The sequence below is a fragment of the Hippoglossus stenolepis genome, chromosome 13, assembly GCF_022539355.2.
Source record: "Hippoglossus stenolepis isolate QCI-W04-F060 chromosome 13, HSTE1.2, whole genome shotgun sequence".
Taxonomy (NCBI): domain Eukaryota; kingdom Metazoa; phylum Chordata; class Actinopteri; order Pleuronectiformes; family Pleuronectidae; genus Hippoglossus; species Hippoglossus stenolepis.
In genome coordinates, this window is record NC_061495.1 from 3553440 (window position 1) to 3577026 (window position 23587).

A 23587-nucleotide genomic window follows, 5' to 3' on the forward strand; every position below is an offset into this window, starting at 1 on the left:
CAAAGCATTGTTCCTAACCGCACCTGTCACGCTACTTTAAAGACTCAGGTGTGTCAGTGGAAGTGGTGAAAGGGTAAAAGAACCTGATGTTCAGCGGAAAAAACAACTCGTCAGGATCCGGTTTTAATGTTTGACGGAGATACAGTGACATGAGTGCTCACACTGCCAACTATTCAATTCCCACAATCATACTTGTTTCTTTTTGCTGGTGCAGAAGAGACAAAAAAGGAAACAAAATGTTGTTGTTGTAGTTTGAATTCATTCAAGTTCAGTCTAGTCACGTTCTGCAATTTCTGACAGCGAACACAATACCATAGAAAATTCTTTATTCTAAAATTCAAAATGCTTTCTTTTACACTTTATAGTCCAGAGCACGTGAACTGAACATCATCATTCACAGCAGCTCTGTGAGGTGCAGCTCCGGCAGATGAGCTGTGCTGGAATGTCAACAAGAGAAACAATTCAAAGAATGAATCCTATCTGATGGAATCATCTTCAAAAAACACAACTCAAGTTCCACGACAGTGGAAAAATACACACTTCTCTTTGTCTGAGCTATGTGGTTGTCATATTTGACTCTGAAGACATTTCGTTTTTTCTTGTCAGTGGCTGTCATCGCTGTCATCGCTCTTCACAGCTTCACCTTCCCAGCCAGCGGACTGCCGGGGTAAAGTGCTGAGAAGCGTCCCAGGGTCCACACAGGGAAGACGTTTCTGTAGGAGGTGTAGCTGATGGCACAGCTCTTGTTGAACACACCTGCAATGTTTTCCTGGCGAGGTGGAAAGCAAAGAATACCAAATATTAAATTATATTTCATATTTTCAGCAGATGAAGAGAGAAAGCGATGTAGAATCAATACGTACATTGTAAGTGATAAACTCACCTGTGGCCAGTCTCCAGTAGGAAGCTGCTTGTCAATCAGCAGCTGTACTCCTCTCTCTATGGCCCGCCTGTCAGGATGCCTGGTTATACACACACAAGTAGTTAGATTGAATTTGAATTAATTCTTTTCTTATTTATAATACATATGTATATACTGATTGTAGGGAAACAAAACACAAGGGACAACACATCTCTGGTTTCAACAGCACAGCAGGCACATAACCAACAGCTCAGTAAATACACAAAATCACATCAATTAACAACAGCTGTAATCAACTAAACTAACAAACATCAGTTCCAGTGTGATCACATTTTGGTCCGATCCCAGGTGAGCGAGTGGAAGGCGAGTTACCTGGCGGCCATGAGGCCTAACAAAGCCCAGCAGGTGTTGTGGATCTGAGCCGCGCTGCTCTGGACGTAGCGCCGCTGCTCGCACGACTCAAAGTCCTCCCCCCACCCTCCGTCGGGCATCTGCCACTCCAGCAGGAACTGACAGGCCTTCTGCACCTCCACACACACGTCCCTGACAACACAGGACACAGAGTGGTGCCGTTTAGGATGAAGGTGAGGAGTTAACGGGTGAACTTTGTGGTTTATTCACGTGATCAGATCTCTTACTCGTCCCCGTAGACGTGACCCATACACGCAAAGGCCTCGAGGCCAAACCAGATTCCATATGTGAAGCACACTCCCCAGGACCTGAGCACAAGAAGACAAAGATGGAGCTCAGCCTGTTGATGAGGTGGGAAATCCAACAGTCACATCACAAGTGTGTGCGCTCACCCTTCCCAGGAACCATCAGGCCGCTGCACCCTCCTGCAATACTCCAGTCCCGCTCTCAGAGTGGAGCTGAGGAAGACACAATGAACGGTTACAGCCTCCACCTCCTCCGTCTTTATCCTCAACCTTAATAAGAACTGAGAATTTATTCAGGAAGCAATGTCTGTGTGCGAAATCACTCACTAATCACTATATAATCCACTATAAAGTGAGTTTGCAATTTTGTAGTGCTGTCCGAATGTTTAGTAAAAATATTTTATACCCTTTGGTGCACTCGTTGTTTCCCACAATGCATTGTGAAAAGTAGTGTACAACCAATGGTCAGTAACTGAGCAATATTTACCAGCATGCATTGCGCTCACGGTGGAGAGATGAGAGAAGAGAGGACCAGAGCAGTCGTACAAATGTAAAAACTAGAGGCTACCGGAAAGTATTAATTTACATTTCAAATGTATTGTGGGATTTTGGACACAGCCAATGTCTGTTCCGGGGATTCCTTTCCCATCATGTCTTTTTAAAACCATATTATATATACATATAACAATATTTCATCCAGTCAGTTTAGTGTGTATATCGTGTTCGTGCCGTGTGGTTCACCTGATCTCCTCCGCTCGGTGTTCAGGGTAGACCTTCTGGAAGTGCCTCAGAGCCTGCATCACCGCTGACGTACACTCCACATAGGTGTAATCTATCATGATGTCACCTGTTTGTGTGTGAGACGGAGGACACGGTGTGACCGACACATTTCAAATGTCACAAAATACGACATCCTCTTTTTTTAAATGGAAAAATGACAATATTAGGCTTTTTGCCCTTTAATACAGAACAGGCCATAATCTTGCGACACATCCAGGGTGCAATGGAAAAGGTTATTCAGACTGAAATGTCATGATTATATTTGGCTTCGTGTTTCCCTTTTTCATATCTGCAATACTTGTAGAGTGAGTCACGCTGACATTCCTTCACGAAGGAGATCACTCAGAGGTCAGAACATGAAATGAGCCCCACAGTGAGGTCCAGGTGGTGGGTATTGAGCAAAGTGCTGGAAAACGTACTCACCAAACACCTCCGATGGGTTGAGCAGCTCCAGGAGTCTCCCTCCCCTCTTGGTCTCATATGTGGCAAATCCACCGTCGGAGTTCCTCATGCTCAGGAGCTACAGGGAGATCAGAGACCCAGACGCTGCAGTTCTACGGCAGAAACACGACTTCTGAAGTGTACCAGACGTTATACGGGTGGAGCTCAGTCTGATGTGGGTTTTGTGTATGGATTAAACAAATGAGATGTATCGTTTGAATATGAATTAACACTGACATTGAAATGTATAGGTGCTGGTGGTTGCACAGAGACAGGGATGCTGCTCCACCTGTTCCAGTCTCGTTGCTTTGCTAAGTTAACTTACATGAAAACTTTACCACCAAATCTTTGGAGGCAAGTTACATAAACATGATTCCCTTAATGGTGACGACCCGGAAACCTCACAAAAAGGTAACTTAGTCTTGGATGTATTTTTGGCCTGTGGACTCACCACGTTGACGGCGTCATAGAGACGGTCAGAGGGGACATGCTGGCTGATGGAGGGACACAGCTCCTGCAGCAGCATCACTGACTTCAGGCCCTCGGCCGTGCAGTCGGCCACAATCCAGCCACAGTCCCGGGTGCTGAAGGGGAAGCCTCCCTGAACACAAAGACACAGCGTTAAACAGTAAAGTGACTGTATGAACTTATATATTTGGGCCATTTCTGATTCCCTGGATATAATCTCCAGATGCAATTTAGTCCGTATTTGAGACTAATGGGAATTATTCTGAAGTGGCTCTTGTTTAATACGAGTTTCACCTTGTTCATTTGTCTGTAGTATTTCTTGTATTCAGGAGGATTCTCCGGTATCTGGTGGAGTGGAAAAACGAGTCAGGCATAAGGAATCACAACTGAAAGCACTGGAGGATCATATTACACTGTTAATGTGTAAATATGTGTCAAGGAGGATTAGCTCTGGAAGCTACTGAGACTCATGTTACTTGCACCTGTGTTATGGCGAGAAAGTGATGAGCGTCTTGGAGGCACTTCGATAGCCTGGGGTCGTCCTGGGCTCCTGCCTGAAACCACACAACTTATTATAATCAGCTACTTGACACATTTCAGTCAGGACTCACACGACTCAACGACATGTGAGTTACGACTGATTTGAGACTTGAGAAGTGTGTCGTGTTTGAAACCAATTTAAACGGAGCAATGATGTTCTGCGTCTTTGTAATTTTTATGTCTAGGAAAGCGAGTTCCTCAGGTGTTAATGTTGGATCAACTGCTCTTTGATTTGTACATATTTCCAATAGGCTGCATTAAGTGTCCTCGGGCGGTGTGTGATGAATGAGTGGCTTGTACTGTGAAGCACAGGTCTGGTCTCAGAGTGCTATATGAATACAGCCCTACAGACTTATGTTATTATATTTATGCTGATTAAACCCCCTTATCCATATTCCTGTCCCCTGTTCAATGAACTGAAATTGAATTGAAATATTAAAAGACATTAACAGAGGTACTAGTGGGTGAGTCAGGTGTGTGTGTGTTACCTCGAGGAAAGCCTGCACAGCAAAACAAGTGTCCCACAGTTGAGAGCCATTGGTCCCCTGTGCAGAATAAGAAGGTGAAACTGAAACTCTCATTCCAGGGACGACAGGCAATGTATGGAACCAGCACTTAGTTGACTCAATATAAAAAAAGTGTAAGAGTCTCACCTGCATTTTCATCCCATCCAGCCCCAGCCTGGAACACAGAGGACTTACTGTTAGTTCATCAGCAGCTTACTTCCATGCCCACACATATTTCAGGATCTAATAGCACCGAGTTAGCAACTTTTCAACATTACACACATGGGTTGCATTATCCAGCACAAGAGTGTCTTGAACAACTTATTGAGCAGTTGATAAGTGGCTGAGTTGTTACCAGAGATAATCTGGGATCCTGGACACGTGCTCCTGAAACACTGGGGAGGTCGGACCGTCCACGTACCAGCGAACCAGCATGTTGATGGTCTTGGAGATCTGAGGACAAAGGCCAGGGCCTCATGTTTTAAACTCAATAGAGATAAGTAAAGTTTAATAGTGATTCTATTCAGTGTTCCTTAGGATGTGTGTTTTCACTACCGGTCCGATGCTGATACACTTAGTGAAGCGGTCGTCAGCCTGGATGTGCTCGTACAGCTCTCTGGCAGCCATTCCTCTCAGCGTGGTGCTGTGATGGGCTTCGTACACATTCAACACCACTGCAGGGAAACGATGGGAGGGGAGGGATTCAAGCAGCAGCATGTGGAAACATTCCAGTGCAAAAACACTTGCATAATACCTCATTGCACAAAAAAACCCTTGTAGCCATGGATACTGCTTCACGGTGCTCAGTGTGTTGTGTTTACTTACTGTAGGCAGCGGTGAGTAACGAGCTGTGAGGTGTGTACATGTCACATGCTGCCACATTGTTCCTCTGAGCCGGCCAGCTGATGGAGGCATAGTCTTGGACATAAAGCTCCTACGCAACAAGAAGCAGACAAATGTGTTATCAACTGGTCGATTCATATCGAGGCTCGGTATTTGTAGCAGACGGCAAAGTAAGAATTTCACTGTACAGGACTGCGAATATGACAATAAATCACTTTGAACTTGAACTTTGAGCTATTGAGTTAAATATATATAGTATATTTTCACTTTTATAGCTTTAAAAGTAACTCAACAATAATATAGATTAAATTTAAAGTTGCAATTTCAGTCGTGCTGCATCGTGACGTATTCACGATGTCACAGCCTTGAGAACTGAGCTGAGCCAAGAAAAAGGGAAAGGGTGAACTTTCTCCTCTAACTGCTTCAAAAGTCAGTTTATCATTGAGCTCTGGTTAGAACCCGGAGTGTAGCGCCCCCTTGTGCTGCAGTTTGGCTTCAGCACCTGTCTGAGGCTGAGCACCAGGGAGTCCTCCTCAGCCGCCAGTCTGACAGCGTAGCAGTAGCTCATGGGGAGGTAGACCTGGCGACAGTGACACCACAGAGTGGAGGGGTGGGCCGGCATCCAAGAGGGGAACAGCCTGGAACAGACACATGGGAGAAAGACATGACATCACTGTACCTACACATAATGTCAGAGGTGGCTCACACATTTTCTACTCAAGTAGACGTAAAGATACTTAAAAGGATTCAAGTAAAAGTACAAATTCAACCTCTTTACTAAAGTAAAATTATAAAAGTAAGGCTTTGAAATGTAAAAAGAAAGAAAAATAAATACACAAATAAAGTACAGATACCTAACAAAGTACTTAAATCCTGAATCTTACCACATCTCTGGCAGGAGCGTGTTCATTCCTTCCCAACTGTACACATTTAAAATGGCCAACCAGAATTTGCCCCACGAGGGAATCCCCACTGCACCGCCTGCAGAGCAACAACAAACCCTGACATGATTATTACATGATCTCAAATCAGAAGTTTGTAGGAAATATAAAAACACAAAGGAAGAAGATATATTTTTTTCAACTTCTTCCTGCTCACCTTTGCTGTGCAGGTTATTTCTGGCTCGAACCATATCTGGGTCATCAGGCTCTAGTCCCAGGATCCTGAGGGAGGTGTAACTCAGTGCTGTGCCAAAGACCGTCGACTTATCTTCAATATGTCTGCAGAAAAAATGAAAACGAAATATATGTGAGGGGTCAAAGGTCAAGTACACTGTAACCTCACTAAACATGCTTTTGGTCTTGTGAAAAACAGCTTCTCAGGAAAACCTTGAGAGAGTTTCTTTGCTGAAATGTCAGAAGACAAACGGTCTGTCTGTTACCTTTGTCTTTTGCGGTGAGAAACACGGCATCATCTTACAGGAGATGCACATTAAGGGATAAGGCATGCACAAATATCAAAAGACTAAAAAGTGTGACGTCAACTTACAGACCCCAGCCTCCATCTGGCAGCTGAACGGAGCGCAAGTACCTCACCATCTCCTTCTTCCAGGCCCCGGGCAGAGGGATCTTAGCCACGTGGCAGGTGATCAGGAGGCCTGTGGAGCACACACACAGGGGTACAGATAGAAACACACAACAGTATGTGCCAGCATCTTAACACCCTCACTGTAGGGTACACACTTCTACACAGGGAGGCCGCTGTATTTTCTCAGGTATGAAATGAAAACGCATGTTCTACCTGGGAGCAGGAAGAGAGGTCCGCCGTAGTCCCCCGCCCAGTGACCGTCCTCCGCCTGGAGGTGACTGTAGAAGTGCATCCCTTTCAGAGCCACGTCCACGGCCGTGTGCGCAGCCGGGGATCCACACACCAACTCACTCTGTGGAGAGAACACAGGAAGAGGAATTACTCAATAGTAACCAGTTTTTGATTATAAAAAAACTGATTCATGGCCCCTCCATCTTCCAAACTATATTCCACACAAAGGGAGACAGTGAACCCACCGTGTCTATGCCTAGTGAGTGAGCCTCCAGCACGGTCTGCTCCCTGTCGGGGGTTTCCTGGTCCTCCACATAGCGCCAGGTCTGTCTGCCCTCAGCGTTAGTCAGCCTCCAGCGGCTCAGGTCTGTGGCCGGCTCCGTCCTGTACGGCCCCCCGCGCCTCCGCAAGTGCCTGGATAACACAGCTGGTGGTTTAATGGTGTGGTTCTTCTGCCAAGGAAGTTATGTTTTCACCCCTGTCCATGTGTTTGTTCATTTGTATGGTTGTAAACAAGATGATGCAAAATACTAACTACGGAAAAACTGATTACCACACAATTTGGTAAAAGGATGTGGTAAAGGTCGGAGAAGAAGGAGTGTGGATGCCAGATGCCATAAATCTGGCGCATTTAGGGGACAGATTTATATATATATGTGCAATTTGGAATTGCAATACAAAATCCAGATCTAGTGAATTTAAATTAGTCGTCACTGAGTTACATTCTAGTTCCATGTGCACATTTTCTACAACAAAAAAAAAAAGGTATATCCTGAGGTGGTCAAAAATTAAACCATTAACTCTGCTGCTTGTTTTCAGTCCATGTGCAAAGTTGTGACACACAAATCCCAAACTGTGCAGAGAATATGAAGTAAACACTCAAATACACAGTTGTAGTTAGTAAATGTGAAATGAATAAATACAGCAAGGTACTGGTAGCTTTAAAATACACAGTAAAATACACGGTTTTCTTACAACGTTTCTATTTAACTAGCTCTACAGGTGTTTTTATAGATATTCATTTCATATTTTCACAAAACCTTAGAAGCTCCTGTTGATTTCACGTCATCACTAAACATGAGTTATGAAAAAGCTGTTTTGGTGACATCATCCCCTGAGTTATAAGTACAAGTATATAACACAGACTGTGTATAAAAGTAAATACTCACGTCCCCTCAGTCATGGTTGTGATACTCAGATGAACCCACCGCTGAACTGGGACTGAGTTTCTTCTCCTCCTGAGTTCTGCCCCTCCTGCTCTTTACCTGGGAACTGTAGTCTTTTCAGAGAATACACAGTTCAGTCTGTGATACAACCCGCACTACATCTCCCAGAGGACACCGCGGTGCCTTCCGAGGAGGTTTCCACATGGAGAGACATGAGCAGAGACTCGAGTGTCCAATCAGGCACCGGCTGGGCGGGGTTAAGAGGCGGGTCTGCAGCGAGCTCCTCCAATCAGAGCAACTGCTACGAGAAACGCTACACGTGCTCACATATTGACGAGGATCAGCCAATGAGGAGGTTACATGAAAAATAACACTTTTTATTTGATTAATCGAACATTTCACAAGTAAAAAAGATCAAATTAAAGCAGAAGCCGTTCACTGTACAAGTAAAAAACAAGTGCTTCACATTATGTTACAGACAGACAAGAAAAAACTGATTATTACACACGTCAGGAATCAGCATCTCGTCAAGTTTATGTAAAAACCAACACACAATTAGATCCTGTATTTGTACGTACACACTTATTTTCAAAACTATGCTCAACTAACTGTACAAAGTTAAACCAAGTGTAAAAATCTTGGTTTTATTCTCTCCTTGCAAACACCCAGATATTAATATGACACACACACGGCTGCAATCGGCGAATTTGACCTCAACAGACTAACAGATGATAAATTCACAACAACGTGAACTCATTTTGCCACAGACTCAGCTCGAGCTCAGCAAATCCAAAGTAGTTTGTCTCTGGACACAAAAGGCCCACATGTCCTTTCCTTCCAAACATTTGTGTAACTGTGATGATATTTCTGCAGCACACAGTCCGTCAGTCGTCGACAATGCTCAGCAGGCCGCTCAGCTTCAGTCTGCAGGCCAGCTCTTCCTCTTGGCTCGCCAAAATCTGCCGCTCAAGCTCCTTCAGCCGCCACGCCATCGACACAGGGATGGTTTTAGGCCACGTTGATTTCTCCAACACATCATCAGGCTCCTGAAAGGTCCAGACAATGAACATGTATAATTACTGCGATATGTACTTGCTATGCCAAACGTTCCCTCTTCTTAATAAGTACTTGAAGAAATGACCCTGAATCCCTGAAGGAGAAGTGATGTCGTACCTGTGTCAGTGTGGCATCTCTCGTCTTGGCTGTGGGGGAGTAAATCATGGTTGTGGGCCTGCACAGCAGGGTGGAGGATGGAATGAAGAGCGGTGAGGACAAATGCTCCAAGGGGTCGCCATCCAGCCAACGCTGAAGCTGCTCCAGGCCCCTGGAGAGATACAGTTGTATGTTAGACGTACATATTGTACATTATTTCTGGCAAAGAAGAAGTGCAATGGAAATTATCTTTTACAGATGCAGCACAGTCATGCTAAATTTAATTTAACTATTTCTTTAGTTTCTCACTCTGTCCCAAAGTTCAGCTCTATATTAAACATTATTCAGTCTTCATCCATACACCTCTGCCCTTTCAATACTGTATATAGAAAAAATGGTATATACAATAACCATAACACCTCCAGCAAAGCTGTGTCTGTACCTCTTGCTTTCAACCTTCTCCTCCTCTAAACTCTGCAGGACTTTGTGGGCCAGCAGCTCTTGTGTTGTGGGAGTGTGTGTGATGTCCAATGACGCTGCCGCGGCCTCGAGCGGCTCCGCCGTACTGTGGAACAACCTCTGTCTGAGGGCCAGACTGGTGGGGGAGGCACACGCAGCTGCACTTGCCCTGACGACAGAAGAGGGGGGGATAAGGATGGAGGAGGAGGAGGGAGACGGGGACAGAGGTGGAGAAAATTACAGAAACAGAAAATGCAATGTTGTCGACATGAAGCATGAAGAGTAAAAACTGTGTCACTACATTATCAGCCTCTAATTAACTTCCCCTGGTTCACTGAAGTATTTCAGTAGACCTCAGGAGGTAACAGTAGGAGCTGTTGTCAGTAACAGATTCTCCACAACAACTAAATCTCATCCAAATGATAAATGTTGCCGCAGTAAGTTGAACTGAGGAGATCAATACCCTCTCTCCTCCTCCTGCTGCTGCCGCTGCTGCTTCTCCCTGTGTGTTTGTCTGGTGGCCTGGGTCCACTCCTCAGGGGGCTGGAAACCCTTCAGGGACTCTGTGAGGAAGTAAATCAGGATCTCTCCGTCCTCTGTCACAGCATCTTCAATGACAAAACAAGACAATAGTCACAAGTTATATTGCAAGTCATACACAGTCTGTAGGCACAGGTGAAAGTGAACTTTCCAAAAGAATGGCCTCACCTTCACAGGCAGGTGGTCCCGGTATCTGCCAGTCTTTCAGCTTGTGGTCAATGCAAATCACCAACACGTCGTCCCAAGGGATCTGACTATAGCCTGTTAACACACCCTCATCTCCAGTGCCCCAGCTTCCCATGGCTGCCTCGGATCTGTTGGCCCGGGTACGGTGACCCTTTAGCCGGACCCTTTCCAGAAGGTTTTCCAGTCGTGACATTAGAAGAGGCTGACTGTGATATGAGACTGGGATCTGAGCAGCGTAGCAATAGATGGAGGAGCAGAGTTCACACCACGAGTCTAGAGAAAGGAAGAGATAAGCAAGCACAATAGGTGGATTATTGGTTTCTCTCGCACTAATACAAACTCCCATGTTAAAAAATAGCCTTCGTCTCAATCACTAACCGGTGGAAGAAAGCTGCTCCCACTGTGGCAGCTGCAGGCTGAGGATGGCTTCACGTAGCCAGGCCAGGTGCTCAGCTGAGTTCCAGCCCAGGTGAGGAACAAAATCTCGGGTTTCAGGCAGGCAGAACTCGCCCGGCGGCCACGAGAGTTTGCAGAGATCCTGCGATGACGCTGTGTCAGCAATGTGAGCCAGGACGGCATTGTACAGCTGGATGATGGGCGCGGGGTCCTGGGAAGGAAGACACGCGGTGCCTCGTTCCTGGCGGTGGCCGTAAACTCTGGGAGTGAACTCGCGACTCAAACTGGACTCTACAAGCTGCACCAGGGTCTGGCAGGACAGGGGGAGGGATGGTGGAGCACGGCCCAGCAACCAACGCAGAGCGTGGCTCAGCTAGAGACACACAACAAAGATGGAGAAGGTTCATTAAGACACTTAAAGAGAAAGTGAGCATCAAATAGTAATGCTCCAAAACTCACTCACCCCTTTTCCCTTTAGCCCTACCTCCATGTATGTGTATGTGCAGTACCTGTTTGGATCCCTGGACGTCACTTGTGGTCTCTGGTATGAAGAAGAATGTGAACTCTGATATCAGTCCTTCCATGACCATCATCTGCAGCCTCAGGGCTGAGGCACAAGGCACCATGAGAGAAAGGAATCAGGATTATTTCACACGGATTAATTCAGCTAGTTTCAGCCAGACCCGCCTCATTGAATATCTAAAGTTTTGTTTCAACAGACAACTAATATTTCAATCTTAGATTGTAACAAACATGCATTAATCCCATGATTACTGATCATTACCTTCTACAAGTTTCTCTGTATCACCAGCGCCACCATCAGGTCCGGGCACCAGAATGACCAGAGGCAGTGGGCAGTGCCAGGTGCTGGTTTGCTGTAGCTGTTTAAGCTGAAGCAGAGCTGACAGCAGAGGAACATCCTGCTCGTCTTGCCCCGACTCGACGGCCGGCATGGCAGGAAGCAACATGATCAGAGCTCCTGTCCCACAGAGCTCGCAGCTCTCCTCCATTTTAGACAGGCTGTCTTCAGTCAGTGGGCCTCGGGACGCCTGGGCCACAAGAACAAGGAGAGGTGGTTACACAGTGCCAAGGCAGGATAAATAACATTGGTCAAGTCAAATGATTATGGTCTAGAACATAGTTTACCTTAATAACAGTTCTTTGAATTCATACCCTTTATATTTATGCACTCTTCATTATTCTTTATTGCACACTAGCCTTTTTAGCACAGCCCTCAAAGAATGTCATGTTGCATTTCTTTGTTAATACTGAATGAGCACATGACAGATAACAGCCCTGAATCTAACCGTACATGAGCCCTTTAGAACACACATCATCTTAAAAACATTCAAGCATGTGTGTCTTCTTTGCATTTGACTTCAGTCATCCATATAAGTTGCAGTCTGATCTAACCTTGACGCTGATGTGGACTTTGTGAGTGTGTTGTCCTCTCTCCTGCAGTGAGTTGGTGACACACAGGGTCTGCAGAGTTCCATCAGGCTGCTCCTCCCCGACCTCCGACGCCTTGTCACCGCCGAGTTTCACCTCCAGCCAGTCTGACAGGATCCTGATACAGGAGACAGGAGAGGACAAACTTAGGCCCTGTACACACCTGGTATCAACATCCGTCCTGAGAGATCCGATCACAAGTGGCCAGCGACAAGTACGCGTGTGCAGTGCTGCTGCCTACCTGTCTGCCAGGCTGGCCACACTCTCGTGGTTGCTGGGTAAGAGGAGAGCGATCTTCCAGTAGATCCGCTCCGGCGGGTCGGGGATGTTTTCTGACACCAGTGCCGGCAGGTCGAGCGGCGCCCACACCATCTCACTGAGAGCAACATCACAAAGAGGTCAAAATGCTGCTTCGTGACCACACGCTGAATAAACACACACACCACACACACACACACACACACACACACACACACACACACACACACACACACACACACACACACACACACACACACACACACACACACACACACACACACACACACACACACACACACACACACACACACCAACTCTAGACTTACTCAAGCAGCTGCTGATAGTAGTAGTGGACTCTCATCTGGTGGATTGCTTCTTGCCTCATTCTGAATAACCTTAACAAAGATTTTTAAAAACTGTCACTTACGGGAGCAGTAAAGTGACATGCGTTTCAAAGAAAGTCAACTAAAACAAAGTTGATTTAACCATCCAATTAGTCATCCTAATTAATCGAATATAAATTAGGCAATAACATGTAACAACGCAAATGGGAGATGAATGTACCTGGTGCTTGACATGGCCAAGGTGCCGGCATTTCCCAGGTTGACCAGACCACGGGCCAGGTCTTCCATGCAGGGCCGTGCAGGGGCGCTGGGAGCTAGAGCCTTGAGTTTGAATCGGGGGTCCACACAGCACGGAGCTGCAGGGAAACCTCTCATCTGTCTCTTCAGCTGCCGACGGAACGTGACCACATCACGCCACCTGGTGGGACAGATAAAGGGGGAAAAGGTTACAGATGCAGTAAACCCTTATAACAATGTACGCGTGTATATACAGTACATTCAGTTTAGCTGGTTGATATTGGACTGCTGTCAAATATTTGATAATGACCAGACAAGGAAGCATCTGAGTTTCATGGTGTGGTGTATTGTGTTGCGTGATTTATTTCCATTTCCAGATTCTCAGGTTTCTTACCTTTTGATGTACTTGTGGATACGCTGCAGCTCAGCATCAAGGATTTCTTCAACCATCAGAGCAATATCTGCATTCAGAGTCTCCTCAACTAGACTGGTGCAGACCTGCTCTGTGCATTTAGCCACACGGTCTGCTTTCTCATTCACTGCCAGCCTGAAAGAGGTTAACAAAGAAATAATTCAGATACAGGCTCTGAATATCTAGGACTCAGTATCAGCAGATTGTATCATATTAATAATCCAATATTAAAGCAATCCGATAAATAAATGTCTAATTGTCATTTCTCCATTACTAAGGGAAAAAAAACCATTTGATTGAATGAGTTTTAAACTTCTTACTGGATCTCAGAGGTGGAAGTTTCCTTGATGGTCTCATCTAAAACTTCGTGGAGGATCTCTGTGCAGATGGAGCAGCTGAACTGAGCCAGGAAAGCCTTGTGCTCCTGCCTCCTCCTGGTACAGAGACAAAATGAAAACCAAATATGGGTGGGTAGTTTTTGTGATAAAACATTCTGTAGCACAAAACTGGATGTCACAGACTAAATGGAATTCTTTGTCTGACAGAATAAACGCATTAAAGAAGAAACCAACATATCTAACAAGCGTTACTTTATATGCTGCTTTCCTCTTTTTTAACCAAGCTGAGGGTAGTAATAAATGGCAGTGAGCTATAATCAACAGGCTGTGCTCATCGGACCAACCTGGCTTCTTCAAGCTTGCGTTTCTCTTCAGCAACACGCTCCTGTTCCTCCTTGATCTCGGTGGAGGACACCTCCTGCAGCAGTTGCCCCAACACCTCACTCACCAGGGACTCCACCTGCACACTGCTCTCACTGCAGAACCACAACAAGCAAAAAACACGTCAACGAGTAAAACCGACTTAATAAATCTCCACTCACTTGGTGTGGTTTACATTCAAAAAGGTATGTTACTTGAACATGTGCACAGGAAAAGCTGGTACAGAAGATGGACGGATTATAAATCGTCTACACTTACGCAAGAGCTGTTGATGCGTAGCTGGCACCCATGACAGCTACTTCCCTCGTTGCTGCTTCGACCACCTCTTCGATCACACCGTCAAGTTCAGCCATGATTTCCTGCAGTTGCAACACAGACTGTCAGTATAGGTCACTCTTGCTTTTAAGTGTACAGCACATTTAAGATCATTTCTTAAATTTCATGTCTCAGGGATGAGACCTTCTTCTCCATGTGGCCGCTGGTTATGTGGATGTTAAGTTCAAGTATTCAGATCTATTACTACTCTATTGGCCCCCTTTTAAAGTATTAATTATATTAATATATTAAACTTTAAATAATCACCAAAGCTACAAGATATACAGGTAAGTGAGAATGAATTTGTTCTGAAAGTAGGACGTCCATGAGAGACGGAGCAGAGGTCTTTCCCCACCTCGTTGCTGTACACAGGCCGAGGTGCGGCCGGAGGAGATGGTGCTTTGACGGGCTGAGGTTCAGGTATCGGCTGGAAGAGCTGCTGGGCATCGGCTGGGTGGGCTAACACGAAAAGTGATTCACTCAGCACATTTGTAGCAGCTGGAGGCAGCACAAACTCAGAGGGAGTGTCGGGACGTGATGCGACCTGGGACACAGGCTCAACGCTGGGCGGTGCCTTCACCTCCAGCTTGGCAGCGAAAGCTGAGACAATGAAGAAAATCAATGATTGAGTCTGAATCTATACATTGACGGGATAAGAAGATGTTCTCGTTTCTCATAATGAATTCTGAGATGATTACTACAGACAAATGCAAAAAGCAAAGATAGATGTTCTGTCACTATAGAAGTAAGGAGTTTTATTCCTCATGTACATGAACCAGTGGGTTTACAATGCAGCATAAATGTACAGTACATGTGTAATAGTGTTAGAAGTTGTGTCGTGTGTAAAATAGACCCAGTACCTCTAAACTGGCTTGAGGAGGGCTCAGCCAGAGGGGCCTCTCCACGGAACTTGTTCTGGGAGTCAAAGCTGCTGACCGGGTTGTGCTGGGGAGCACTAGGGAGCGAGCCTCCGTTCACCACCTCCCCAATCAACACGGTTTTCTTTGCCAGGATGCACACAGACTTCTTCTGGGACAGGGGCAGCTCTGGCTCCTGGAACGCTGTCCGACTCAGCTCAACAATACTGTGAACAAAACGGTGTTTTCAACTTGATCAATATCAATGACTTATGACTGTTAACTATACTGAATAGTTTATGTTTATTCTGTTTGTCAGTTAATAGGAGGCTTTACACTACTTATTAAATCTCAGTGGAATATGCAGTTCGGTCAGTGCCATAATGTGGTCTGTTATTATAAATCCCTGTCATTAATTTTTAAAAGAGACATGAACCAGCTCCTTCTCACTTCCTGTAATTTGTCACGTTAGATACACAATGTGCAGCGAAAAAAAGTTTGTTTGAGGAATCTCACAAAATTGATAATACATTTTGGACATTCGGTTTCTGATTTCATAGGCATCAGTCATCGAATCAATATCATTTCAGTTTCAAGTTTCAGTCTGACGATGCTAAACATGGTCAGTTATTGTTCAGTCTAAATATTTCCACAGAATCTCGATCAGACCACGAGTAGACACGTACCCATCGCTGACATTAAGGCCGTACTGCTGGATGAAGTCAATCGTTTCTGCTGTGTCGAGGAACATAAACATCCGAGTGATGTCCTCAAGTGGAAAGGCAGTGGACCGGGGACCTACAGTGTGAGCAATGTTCAGGGTCTTCAAGGCCTTAGCTCTGACCTGCACACAGGAAAATAAGACATAAGGGAATAAAGAAAGAGGACGAACGAACAACACAACATTCTGTCATGTGACATATCTTACACCAAGTATATTGATCAATGATTAATCGATCAAAATCATCAGCAGATCAACAATGAAACTACTTTGGTTTACAGCCGTACCAACTCATTTAGTTCATTTTGTAACTTGATTGGTGTAGCTTTTTCTAATATAATTTTCGGGAACATAATCAAACTAAGAAAACACAAGTTCATGATTCTCTCCATCTCATTCATCGGTGAAAGAAAAGACTTTGTGACCTGATTGAAATATCTGTGCAGGAGGCAGCTGGCGAGGTACGAGGCTCCTTTCACCAGCTTGAAGAAGCGCACAAAGTTGTTGTTGCTGACTGCAGCGAACGCCTGAACTGCAAACTTCACCTCAGGCGAGTTACGCACATCGTCGCGGAACTGCTGCACCTCACTGTGTGACATGAAGCGGGAGGACAGTTTTCATTAGTGTGATATGAAAAGCAACAAAAACATCTCATAAGTCAAAGGACATGAATAAAATCTGCGTTTGTGTGTTTTCATGACTGACCGCAGGCTGTCGCCATCATCCAGCTTCAGCAGCACATTGTACTGGCGGAACTCTGCCTCACAGGGGCAGTAGATTTGACGCATTGCCAAGTCCTGGTACATCTCTTTGAGACTCTGCAGGCACTTTGTCATGTTCTCGTTGTTGATCTTGGCATCGAACGACGACATATGCTCCTCGCAGAGATGGTGGGCGCAGTGCACGTGGAAGCGTGTGCAGTTTTCAATCAGTGACACCGTGTGTGGGCAACACAGGTGCTGCTGGATGATGTCCTGTGGGTACGACAGAGGAATGGATCAATTTGAAATACGTGTTCCATAACGTGTTGCGTTTAAACCCGTGCAGATATCACAACTGGACCCAGTTCCTTTAAATAAAACAGCACACGGTGAAGCAGCAGAATTAAACGGGTGAACTAACTTAGTGACCAAATAGTGTTACTGCAGATTACGCTCTTGTTTAGTGTTTAGATGATATTGTGAAGTTGAGAATAAATTGTAAAAAATCGTTTATGCACAGTAGCTTTGAGTTGGGTGTAGAGAGCAGCAGGGCTCAGTAATTATTTTTACTATTCAATGGTTAAATATGAAGCAGGTCTTTACCTTACGGATGCCACGGGTCCTGTTCCAGACAAAGTCGTACCAGTCACGGTAGTTGTCATCGCCGTGGTCCATGATCTGAGTCACCAGATAGTCCATGGTCATGCTGAGCACAGGCAGGGGGCGCAAGTCATGGGGCAGGGGCTCCTCCTGGTCGGCTGATGAGCGACTGTACTCTTTGATTGCTGCAGCGTGATACACCTAGTTGGGAACAGGAGGAGACGGTTTCATTTTACTGGGTCCCTCCTGTTTTCAAAGTACCTGTAAACTCTCATTTGTAAAAAATACCAATTGTCTTTATTCTTTGACCTGCAACATTTACTTATACATTCCATGTAGCTGTAAAACAGTCACACCAACAATGTGATATTACCAAATCCTAATGACTAAATGTTAGACTGATTTTAAAAAGGTGCTTCTTTATTTTTCCTTCCCAAGTTGAAAGAGCGTATAAGTGACATAGGCTGCAAAAACCTTCAGCAGATTACAAATAAAAAGTGTCCAAAAGAAACCTAATAATACCAGAGACATTATGGTAAATCTAACTGGACTGTCTCAGCTGAACACCCCCTACATTCTTAAGTCTGAATCACGTTACCATCTCTGTGCCTTGGACGACCTCGAATATGCTCAGCTGGTTCCGTGTCTCTCTCATGTACCTCTCCTTCTCTGGACACATGTCAGGACACGTCCCCACAAACACCTTGGATAGATATAGGTCCGTTCGCTTGGGACGACCTGTGCCAACATAAGATGCCCACAATTAAAATGATGTTCGTGTTTCAAAACCATGTTAACGGCGGCATTCGACTGACGCGAGGAGCAGCTTCACCTTGACGTAGGATCTTGTCTCGCTGCTCCAGGAGGCGGTACTTCTCCTCAGCGTTCTCCGCCACCTGGTCAATGAGGTGAAGGAGGGAGGAGGGCACTGGGCTCTGGGACTCTATGCTGCTCTCTTTCTGGGGCTCAGCATCAAACTGCAGAGACTTGGCCAATGTTGACTTCCTCACTGGGGAGCTGACATATTTAGAGGATGTCAGTTGGTCCGGACCAAGTACATGAAAGCTTTTAAAGCCAAACACAAACACTTTCATACCTGCGGCTAAAGTTCAAGGAGCTGCTGACTGCAGGAGCTCTGAGTGGAGGTCTTCTGGTGGTTGAGGAAGCAGCTCTGGACTCCGTGTCCTCCTGGCTTTCTCCCTGTGCCTCCTCACTTCCTGCTGCAGGTCTGCTTCCTTTCTCCCCTGGACCTTAATTTGCAGCAAGGAATTAAAGGTGATATGAAATATAGTGATAAAGACTCAATGACAACGATCTTGTGCTATTAATTGAGCTTTCATAGAGATATGTTGTATTTACTCTGCTTCTTCCTATGCCACAAGAGAAAGAGTTCATGCCGATGAAGAGATTTGCCTTTCTTCTTGGCCTTTGCTGCTGATGCCTGAAAAGAAAAAAGAAAAATAAACATCATATTTACAGCATGTATGTCCTTTCTCATCGTCACATTTAACAATCCAGGACTGGCAGGTTAGTCAAACTAACTTTTGGGATTATCCCAGCTTGTTAGTGACAAAGGAGGTGATTCCAGGAATCAAACCTGCAAAAGATTTGGGTTTTTTTAAGCTTGGTGCTTAGCTGACACCATGAGTAACAAATGAATAATGAATTTCAAATTAAGTGAGCTTAGAAAGCCGCTGAGGACTAGATTGGGAGAACGGTGATCATTTAAAGCTAGTTAAGAAAAGATCAGGTAAATTAAGATAGCCAGAGTCTGGTGAACATGCTCTATGGAGAGTTTGTGGCATGAATTTCACTCACATGGTCTTCAAAGTGCACGAAGGCCAGGTTCTTGGCAGGCTTACAAAAAACCTTCGAGACTTTGCCGTAACGACCAAAGTGTTTCTCGATTATGTCCTTTTTGTTCAGGCTTGGAGGAATGTTCCTGCACTGGAGGGAGGTGCAGTCAGTGGGAGACATGCCGCCGAGGCTCTCCGAGCTCTCCCTGCGCACGCCACGTTTAGCAGGGGTGACAGTTTCCAGCTGAGGGTCGGCGGCTTTTGCAGAATCTAAACAAAGATAATTGGCAATAGGAAGACAACAGGATGAGCAGACATTAATAATGTAGGTGGCTTATATAAGTTATTTAAGATATGCACTCGAAATTATATTAAAAATAATCATAAACACACCTTGATACAAAAGGCAGATAAACACACGATGTGAATGATTAACACATCTCACCTGACTCCTCGGCTTTGTCCAGCACATCCCTGGTGAGGTCTGGTACAGCAGGTTGTGTAGCAGCCAAGCTGTCACCCTGACCTTGGACATCTTCCTTTTCTGTCTCCTCCCACTTCAGTGCCTGTTGCGGAGTCTCCTTTGTGGCCTCTCGTCTTACTGTGTTAGGGCTTTCTTTACGAAGACTACTTAGTGCCCTACCGAATAAGCCTCCCATTGGGCCGCGGGACCTCATTAGGGGCCTCTTTGAGGGGTGTCTCGGTGAATCGGATTCTTCTGAGACATCCTCCTCAGCGTCAGGCTTCTCGGGGCCACGGCTGGGGACCACTGGATCCTCCTTGCGCTTGGTGCCTTTGCCAAGTCTTGCAAATATATTTGTTTCCCCTAAGGCCTCCAGATTGTTCTTTTTCTCATCTGTGCTGGTCTCTGCTTGACCTTTGGTGTCACCAAAAGCTGGGCTCTGACCAAAACCACTAAAAACAGGTGTTGTCTGTGGCTGGGGGGGCTTAACTGAAAAGCTGAAAGAAGATGGGGTGGTGGGCTGGGTCGTGGATGCCTGGGTGGTGCTCGAACTGGAAGGAGGGGCTGGCTGGGAGAAGGTGAACTGCAGAGTATTTGTAGAACCGCTGCTATTGCTAGTTGTTAGTGGATTGTTCTGAGCAGTGACAGAGGGGGCTGCAGCAGGCTGTGAGAAGCTGAAGCCCAGTGGCCCAGACTTAGCACTTGTCAACTGAGAGAAACCAGTGGTGGTGCTGCTGGTGGTGGTGGTGGTGGTGCTTGTCTGGCTCCCATTGCTGCCAAACGGTGAGCTGGACAGGGATGTGGTTTGAGGGTTAGCAGGCTCAGGGCTGGCACTGAAGATGGGTTTGAAAAGTGCCTCATTGGCCGGCTTGAAACTGAATTCTGACGGTCCAAAGGATTTGCTCTGGGTCACGCTCTGGGTCACGCTCTGGGTCACACTCTGATCTGTGCCAAATACAGTGGTGGGGACACTGGTAGAAGAAGGCTGCACATACGCAGACTGCCCAAATGCAAGTGGCTGAGGTTGCCCTAAGGCAGTGGTGGATCCAGAAGCCATTTGGGACTTTCCAAATCCAGGTGGCTGTTGGTCAAACCCTGGGGCCTGCTGGCTATATCCTGCTGCCTGACCAAATGCAGAAGTCTGCCCAAACACTGAACTTTGGTTTGGTCCACTGGTCTGTCCAAAAGCTTGTGCTGAGGCTCTCCCAAAATCTGAGCTACTCATTCCTAATTTAGTCTGTCCAAACGCTGGAGCCTGGCTTGCTGTGGGCAAAGAGGAAGGCTGTGCAGATGTCTGTCCAAACACTGGAGGCTGGCCTACTGTGGGCAAAGAGGAAGGCTGTGCAGATGTCTGTCCAAACACTGGAGGCTGGCCTACTGTGGGCAAAGAGGAAGGCTGTGCAGATGTCTGTCCAAACACTGGAGGCTGGCCTACTGTGGGCAAAGAGGAAGGCTGTGCAGATGTCTGTCCAAACGCTGGAGGCTGGCTTACTGTGGGCAAAGAGGAAGGCTGTGCAGATGTCTGTCCAAACACTGGAGCCTGGCTTACTGTGGGCAAAGAGGAAGGCTGTGCAGATGTCTGTCCAAACACTGGAGCCTGGGTTATTGTGGGCAAAGAGGAAGGCTGTGCAGACATCAGTCCAAACGCTGGAGCCTGGGTTATTGTGGGCAAAGAGGAAGGCTGTGCAGACATCTGTCCAAACGCTGGAGCCTGGGTTATTGTGGGCAAAGAGGAAGGCTGTGTAGACATCAGTCCAAACGCCGGAGCCTGGGTTCTTGTGGGCAAAGAGGAAGGCTGTGCAGACATCTGTCCAAAGGCTGGAGGCTGGGTTCTTGTGGGCAAAGAGGAAGGCTGTGTAGACATCTGTCCAAACACTGGAGCCTGGGTTCTTGTGGGCAAAGAGGAAGGCTGCGTAGACATCTGTCCAAACGCCGGAGCCTGGGTTCTTGTGGGCAAAGACGAAGGCTGCGTAGACATCTGTCCAAATGCCGGAGCCTGGGTTCTTGTGGGGAAGAGGAAGGCTGCGTAGACATCTGTCCAAACGCCGGAGCCTGGGTTCTTGTGGGCAAAGAGGAAGGCTGTGTAGACATCTGTCCAAACGCTGGAGCCTGGGTTCTTGTGGGCAAAGAGGAAGGCTGTGTAGACATCTGTCCAAACGCCGGAGCCTGGGTTCTTGTGGGCAAAGAGGAAGGCTGTGTAGACATTTGTCCAAACGCCGGAGCCTGGGTTCTTGTGGGCAAAGAGGAAGCCTGTGTAGACATTTGTCCAAACACCGGAGCCTGGGTTCTTGTGGGCAAAGAGGAAGGCTGCGTAGACATCTGTCCAAAGGCTGGGGCTTGACGTATTGTGTTCAAAGACGAAGGCTGTGCAGACGTCTGTCCAAAGCCTTGGACCTGGCTTATTGTGTTCATAGAGGACGGCTGTGTAGACATCTGTCCAAACGCTGGAGCCTGGGTTATCGTGGGCAAAGAGGAAGGCTGTGTAGACATCTGTCCAAACGCCGGAGCCTGTCCAAACATGGTGTTTCCATGAGGTGGGGCCTGATTTGAGACAGCAGGCTGACCAAAAGCTGATGGTGGGAAAAACCCCATCGTCTGTGGCTGATTGTTGGAGCTCTGTTGTCCAAATGGTTGGAACAAGCCCGTCTTCATGGTGTTGCTAGGGGCCTGGAAAGCGCCCCCTTGTGGACTGCCGAACGGGTTGGACGGATTCATGGCGCCGATGTTTATTCCTTGGGTTATTCGTTGAAGAGATTTCTCATCCAGACATTGAAGCCACTAACAAATCTGTAAGACGTTGCCAGTCTCCCAACTTCTGACGTACGACGCCCAAGGCAGCTCAACTCTGTGAAGACAGAAACGAATATAAACGCATTGGCTCGGGCCGCTAGCATGAGCTAACGATTACAATCACTGTTTACGCTAACGTTAGCTTAGCTGCTGTCCTTAATGACGCTGGATTTACACACGGGTCTAGCACAAAATGCATAATGTGCGACGTCGATGCGACAAAACCAACTCACCTCGCACAGTTCGACTCTGCTGCGGTTGTTTACTGCTTCAGCTCAAACACGTTTCCCTTCTTCCGGTGGTCCGACAGCTCCCCTGGTCCCCGGTTCCGCAGTAAGGGACGAGCTCGAGTCGTGGCAGCGGCAGCTCGTAGAGGCACTTCCGGTGTAAACCAGCTGCCTTTGATCCCACACTATGTTATTCAATGAGATATATAATCTGGTTTATGAAAGTTTATTAGATAGTTTTTTTAGCTCTTGGGGGTTTGGAAAGATTCAAGAAAAGCTCCACATCCATCAGATCCATTATGCATGATCTTGGTGTCTATGGATTGGTAAGAACTGTGTTAGTATCAGCTACAGTGGGACTGATACTGTGCCTCGTTTGATCCTTGCCTTGAATTCTACACAATTGGTGAATAACTGACAATGATGCACAGAGATGCCACTGCTCGTGTATCGATTTACTGACTACAACCGTACCAAAGTATATGGAAATACCACAGAGGAACAAAGTGGGACCAGACACACTCTCCATTTATGTTTATGTTTTCTAATACATGTATTCTGTGTTGTTGTGTTACAAGACTCACAAAATTGTACTTTTAGGGTTTTATTCACTATCATAAGTTGAATTTGGCCCAAATGTTTTCCTTATGATGGGATCTCATAGGCAACATGGCATGGACCCATGGCATGCTTAATATATCGTATTAAAGTTGAACTAAAACCTTAAAACCTTTAAATATTAAATTACAGTACATACGAGCACAGAAAGTAGAAAAGAATAAATCAGATGTGAAGGGATGACACCATAACTCAACCATTTCAGTTCAATGACACAAAACGCAGGCAGAGCATTAACAGCATTTAGGCAGAATCGGTACAAATATGAGAAAGAAATCAGATGTATAAACGAGCATGTTTCACAATAACAGTGGAGAAATACAG

The 23587-nt window shown here is 46.2% G+C and overlaps 2 protein-coding genes across 3 annotated transcripts; both read right to left on the reverse strand.

Moving 5' to 3' along the window:
* Positions 1 to 239: 239 nt before the first annotated feature.
* lss (lanosterol synthase (2,3-oxidosqualene-lanosterol cyclase)) lies at positions 240 to 8163 on the reverse strand. The gene is made up of 22 exons (XM_035173761.2): positions 8024 to 8163; positions 7100 to 7268; positions 6837 to 6975; positions 6585 to 6693; positions 6195 to 6316; positions 5981 to 6077; positions 5599 to 5734; positions 5079 to 5187; positions 4809 to 4927; positions 4609 to 4706; positions 4401 to 4428; positions 4236 to 4292; positions 3690 to 3761; positions 3502 to 3552; positions 3191 to 3340; positions 2722 to 2818; positions 2260 to 2365; positions 1666 to 1731; positions 1501 to 1581; positions 1235 to 1405; positions 884 to 962; positions 240 to 769 (listed from the first exon to the last, which is right to left on the reverse strand). The coding sequence occupies exons 1-22, from the start codon at positions 8035 to 8037 to the stop codon at positions 632 to 634; spliced, it is 2208 nt and encodes a 735-aa protein (XP_035029652.2). The 5' UTR covers positions 8038 to 8163; the 3' UTR covers positions 240 to 631.
* A 205-nt stretch (positions 8164 to 8368) lies between these two features.
* LOC118120038 (minichromosome maintenance complex component 3 associated protein) lies at positions 8369 to 22734 on the reverse strand. Of its 2 annotated transcripts, XM_047342623.1 has the most exons (30): positions 22652 to 22734; positions 22108 to 22473; positions 19611 to 20887; positions 19188 to 19435; positions 18729 to 18810; positions 18466 to 18619; positions 18202 to 18386; positions 17968 to 18107; positions 17373 to 17570; positions 16774 to 17042; positions 16494 to 16656; positions 16034 to 16191; positions 15351 to 15574; positions 14846 to 15090; positions 14434 to 14534; positions 14139 to 14270; positions 13777 to 13890; positions 13439 to 13591; positions 13028 to 13225; positions 12790 to 12858; positions 12444 to 12578; positions 12167 to 12320; positions 11538 to 11802; positions 11263 to 11360; positions 10736 to 11126; positions 10340 to 10630; positions 10095 to 10239; positions 9615 to 9800; positions 9194 to 9344; positions 8369 to 9066 (listed from the first exon to the last, which is right to left on the reverse strand). In XM_047342623.1, exons 2-30 carry the CDS (start codon positions 22341 to 22343, stop codon positions 8905 to 8907), a joined length of 6324 nt encoding a protein of 2107 aa, XP_047198579.1. In that variant the 5' UTR covers positions 22344 to 22473; positions 22652 to 22734; the 3' UTR covers positions 8369 to 8904. The 2 variants fall into 2 exon arrangements, with proteins under 2 accessions (XP_047198579.1, XP_047198578.1); XM_047342622.1 differs by lacking the exons at positions 22108 to 22473; positions 22652 to 22734 and having other exon boundaries at positions 19611 to 21607.
* Positions 22735 to 23587: the final 853 nt, after the last annotated feature.

What these genes read in the sequence shown, in the direction of transcription:
- lss (XM_035173761.2), bottom strand. An exon ending in AAATAACCTGCACAGCAAAG is followed by an intron (nt 6,078 to 6,194) that starts GTGAGCAGGAAG and finishes GTTGCTCTGCAG; the next exon opens with GCGGTGCAGTGGGGATTCCC. An exon ending in TCTATGACGCCGTCAACGTG is followed by an intron (nt 2,819 to 3,190) that starts GTGAGTCCACAG and finishes ATCTCCCTGTAG; the next exon opens with CTCCTGAGCATGAGGAACTC.
- LOC118120038 (XM_047342622.1), bottom strand. Translation starts at nt 21,606, where the DNA reads ATGTCTACGCAGCCTTCGTCTTTGCCCACAAGAACCCAGGCTCCGGCG. An exon ending in GATGATGGCGACAGCCTGCG is followed by an intron (nt 16,657 to 16,773) that starts GTCAGTCATGAA and finishes CATGTCACACAG; the next exon opens with TGAGGTGCAGCAGTTCCGCG. An exon ending in TTGGCCATGTCAAGCACCAG is followed by an intron (nt 12,859 to 13,027) that starts GTACATTCATCT and finishes ATCTTTGTTAAG; the next exon opens with GTTATTCAGAATGAGGCAAG.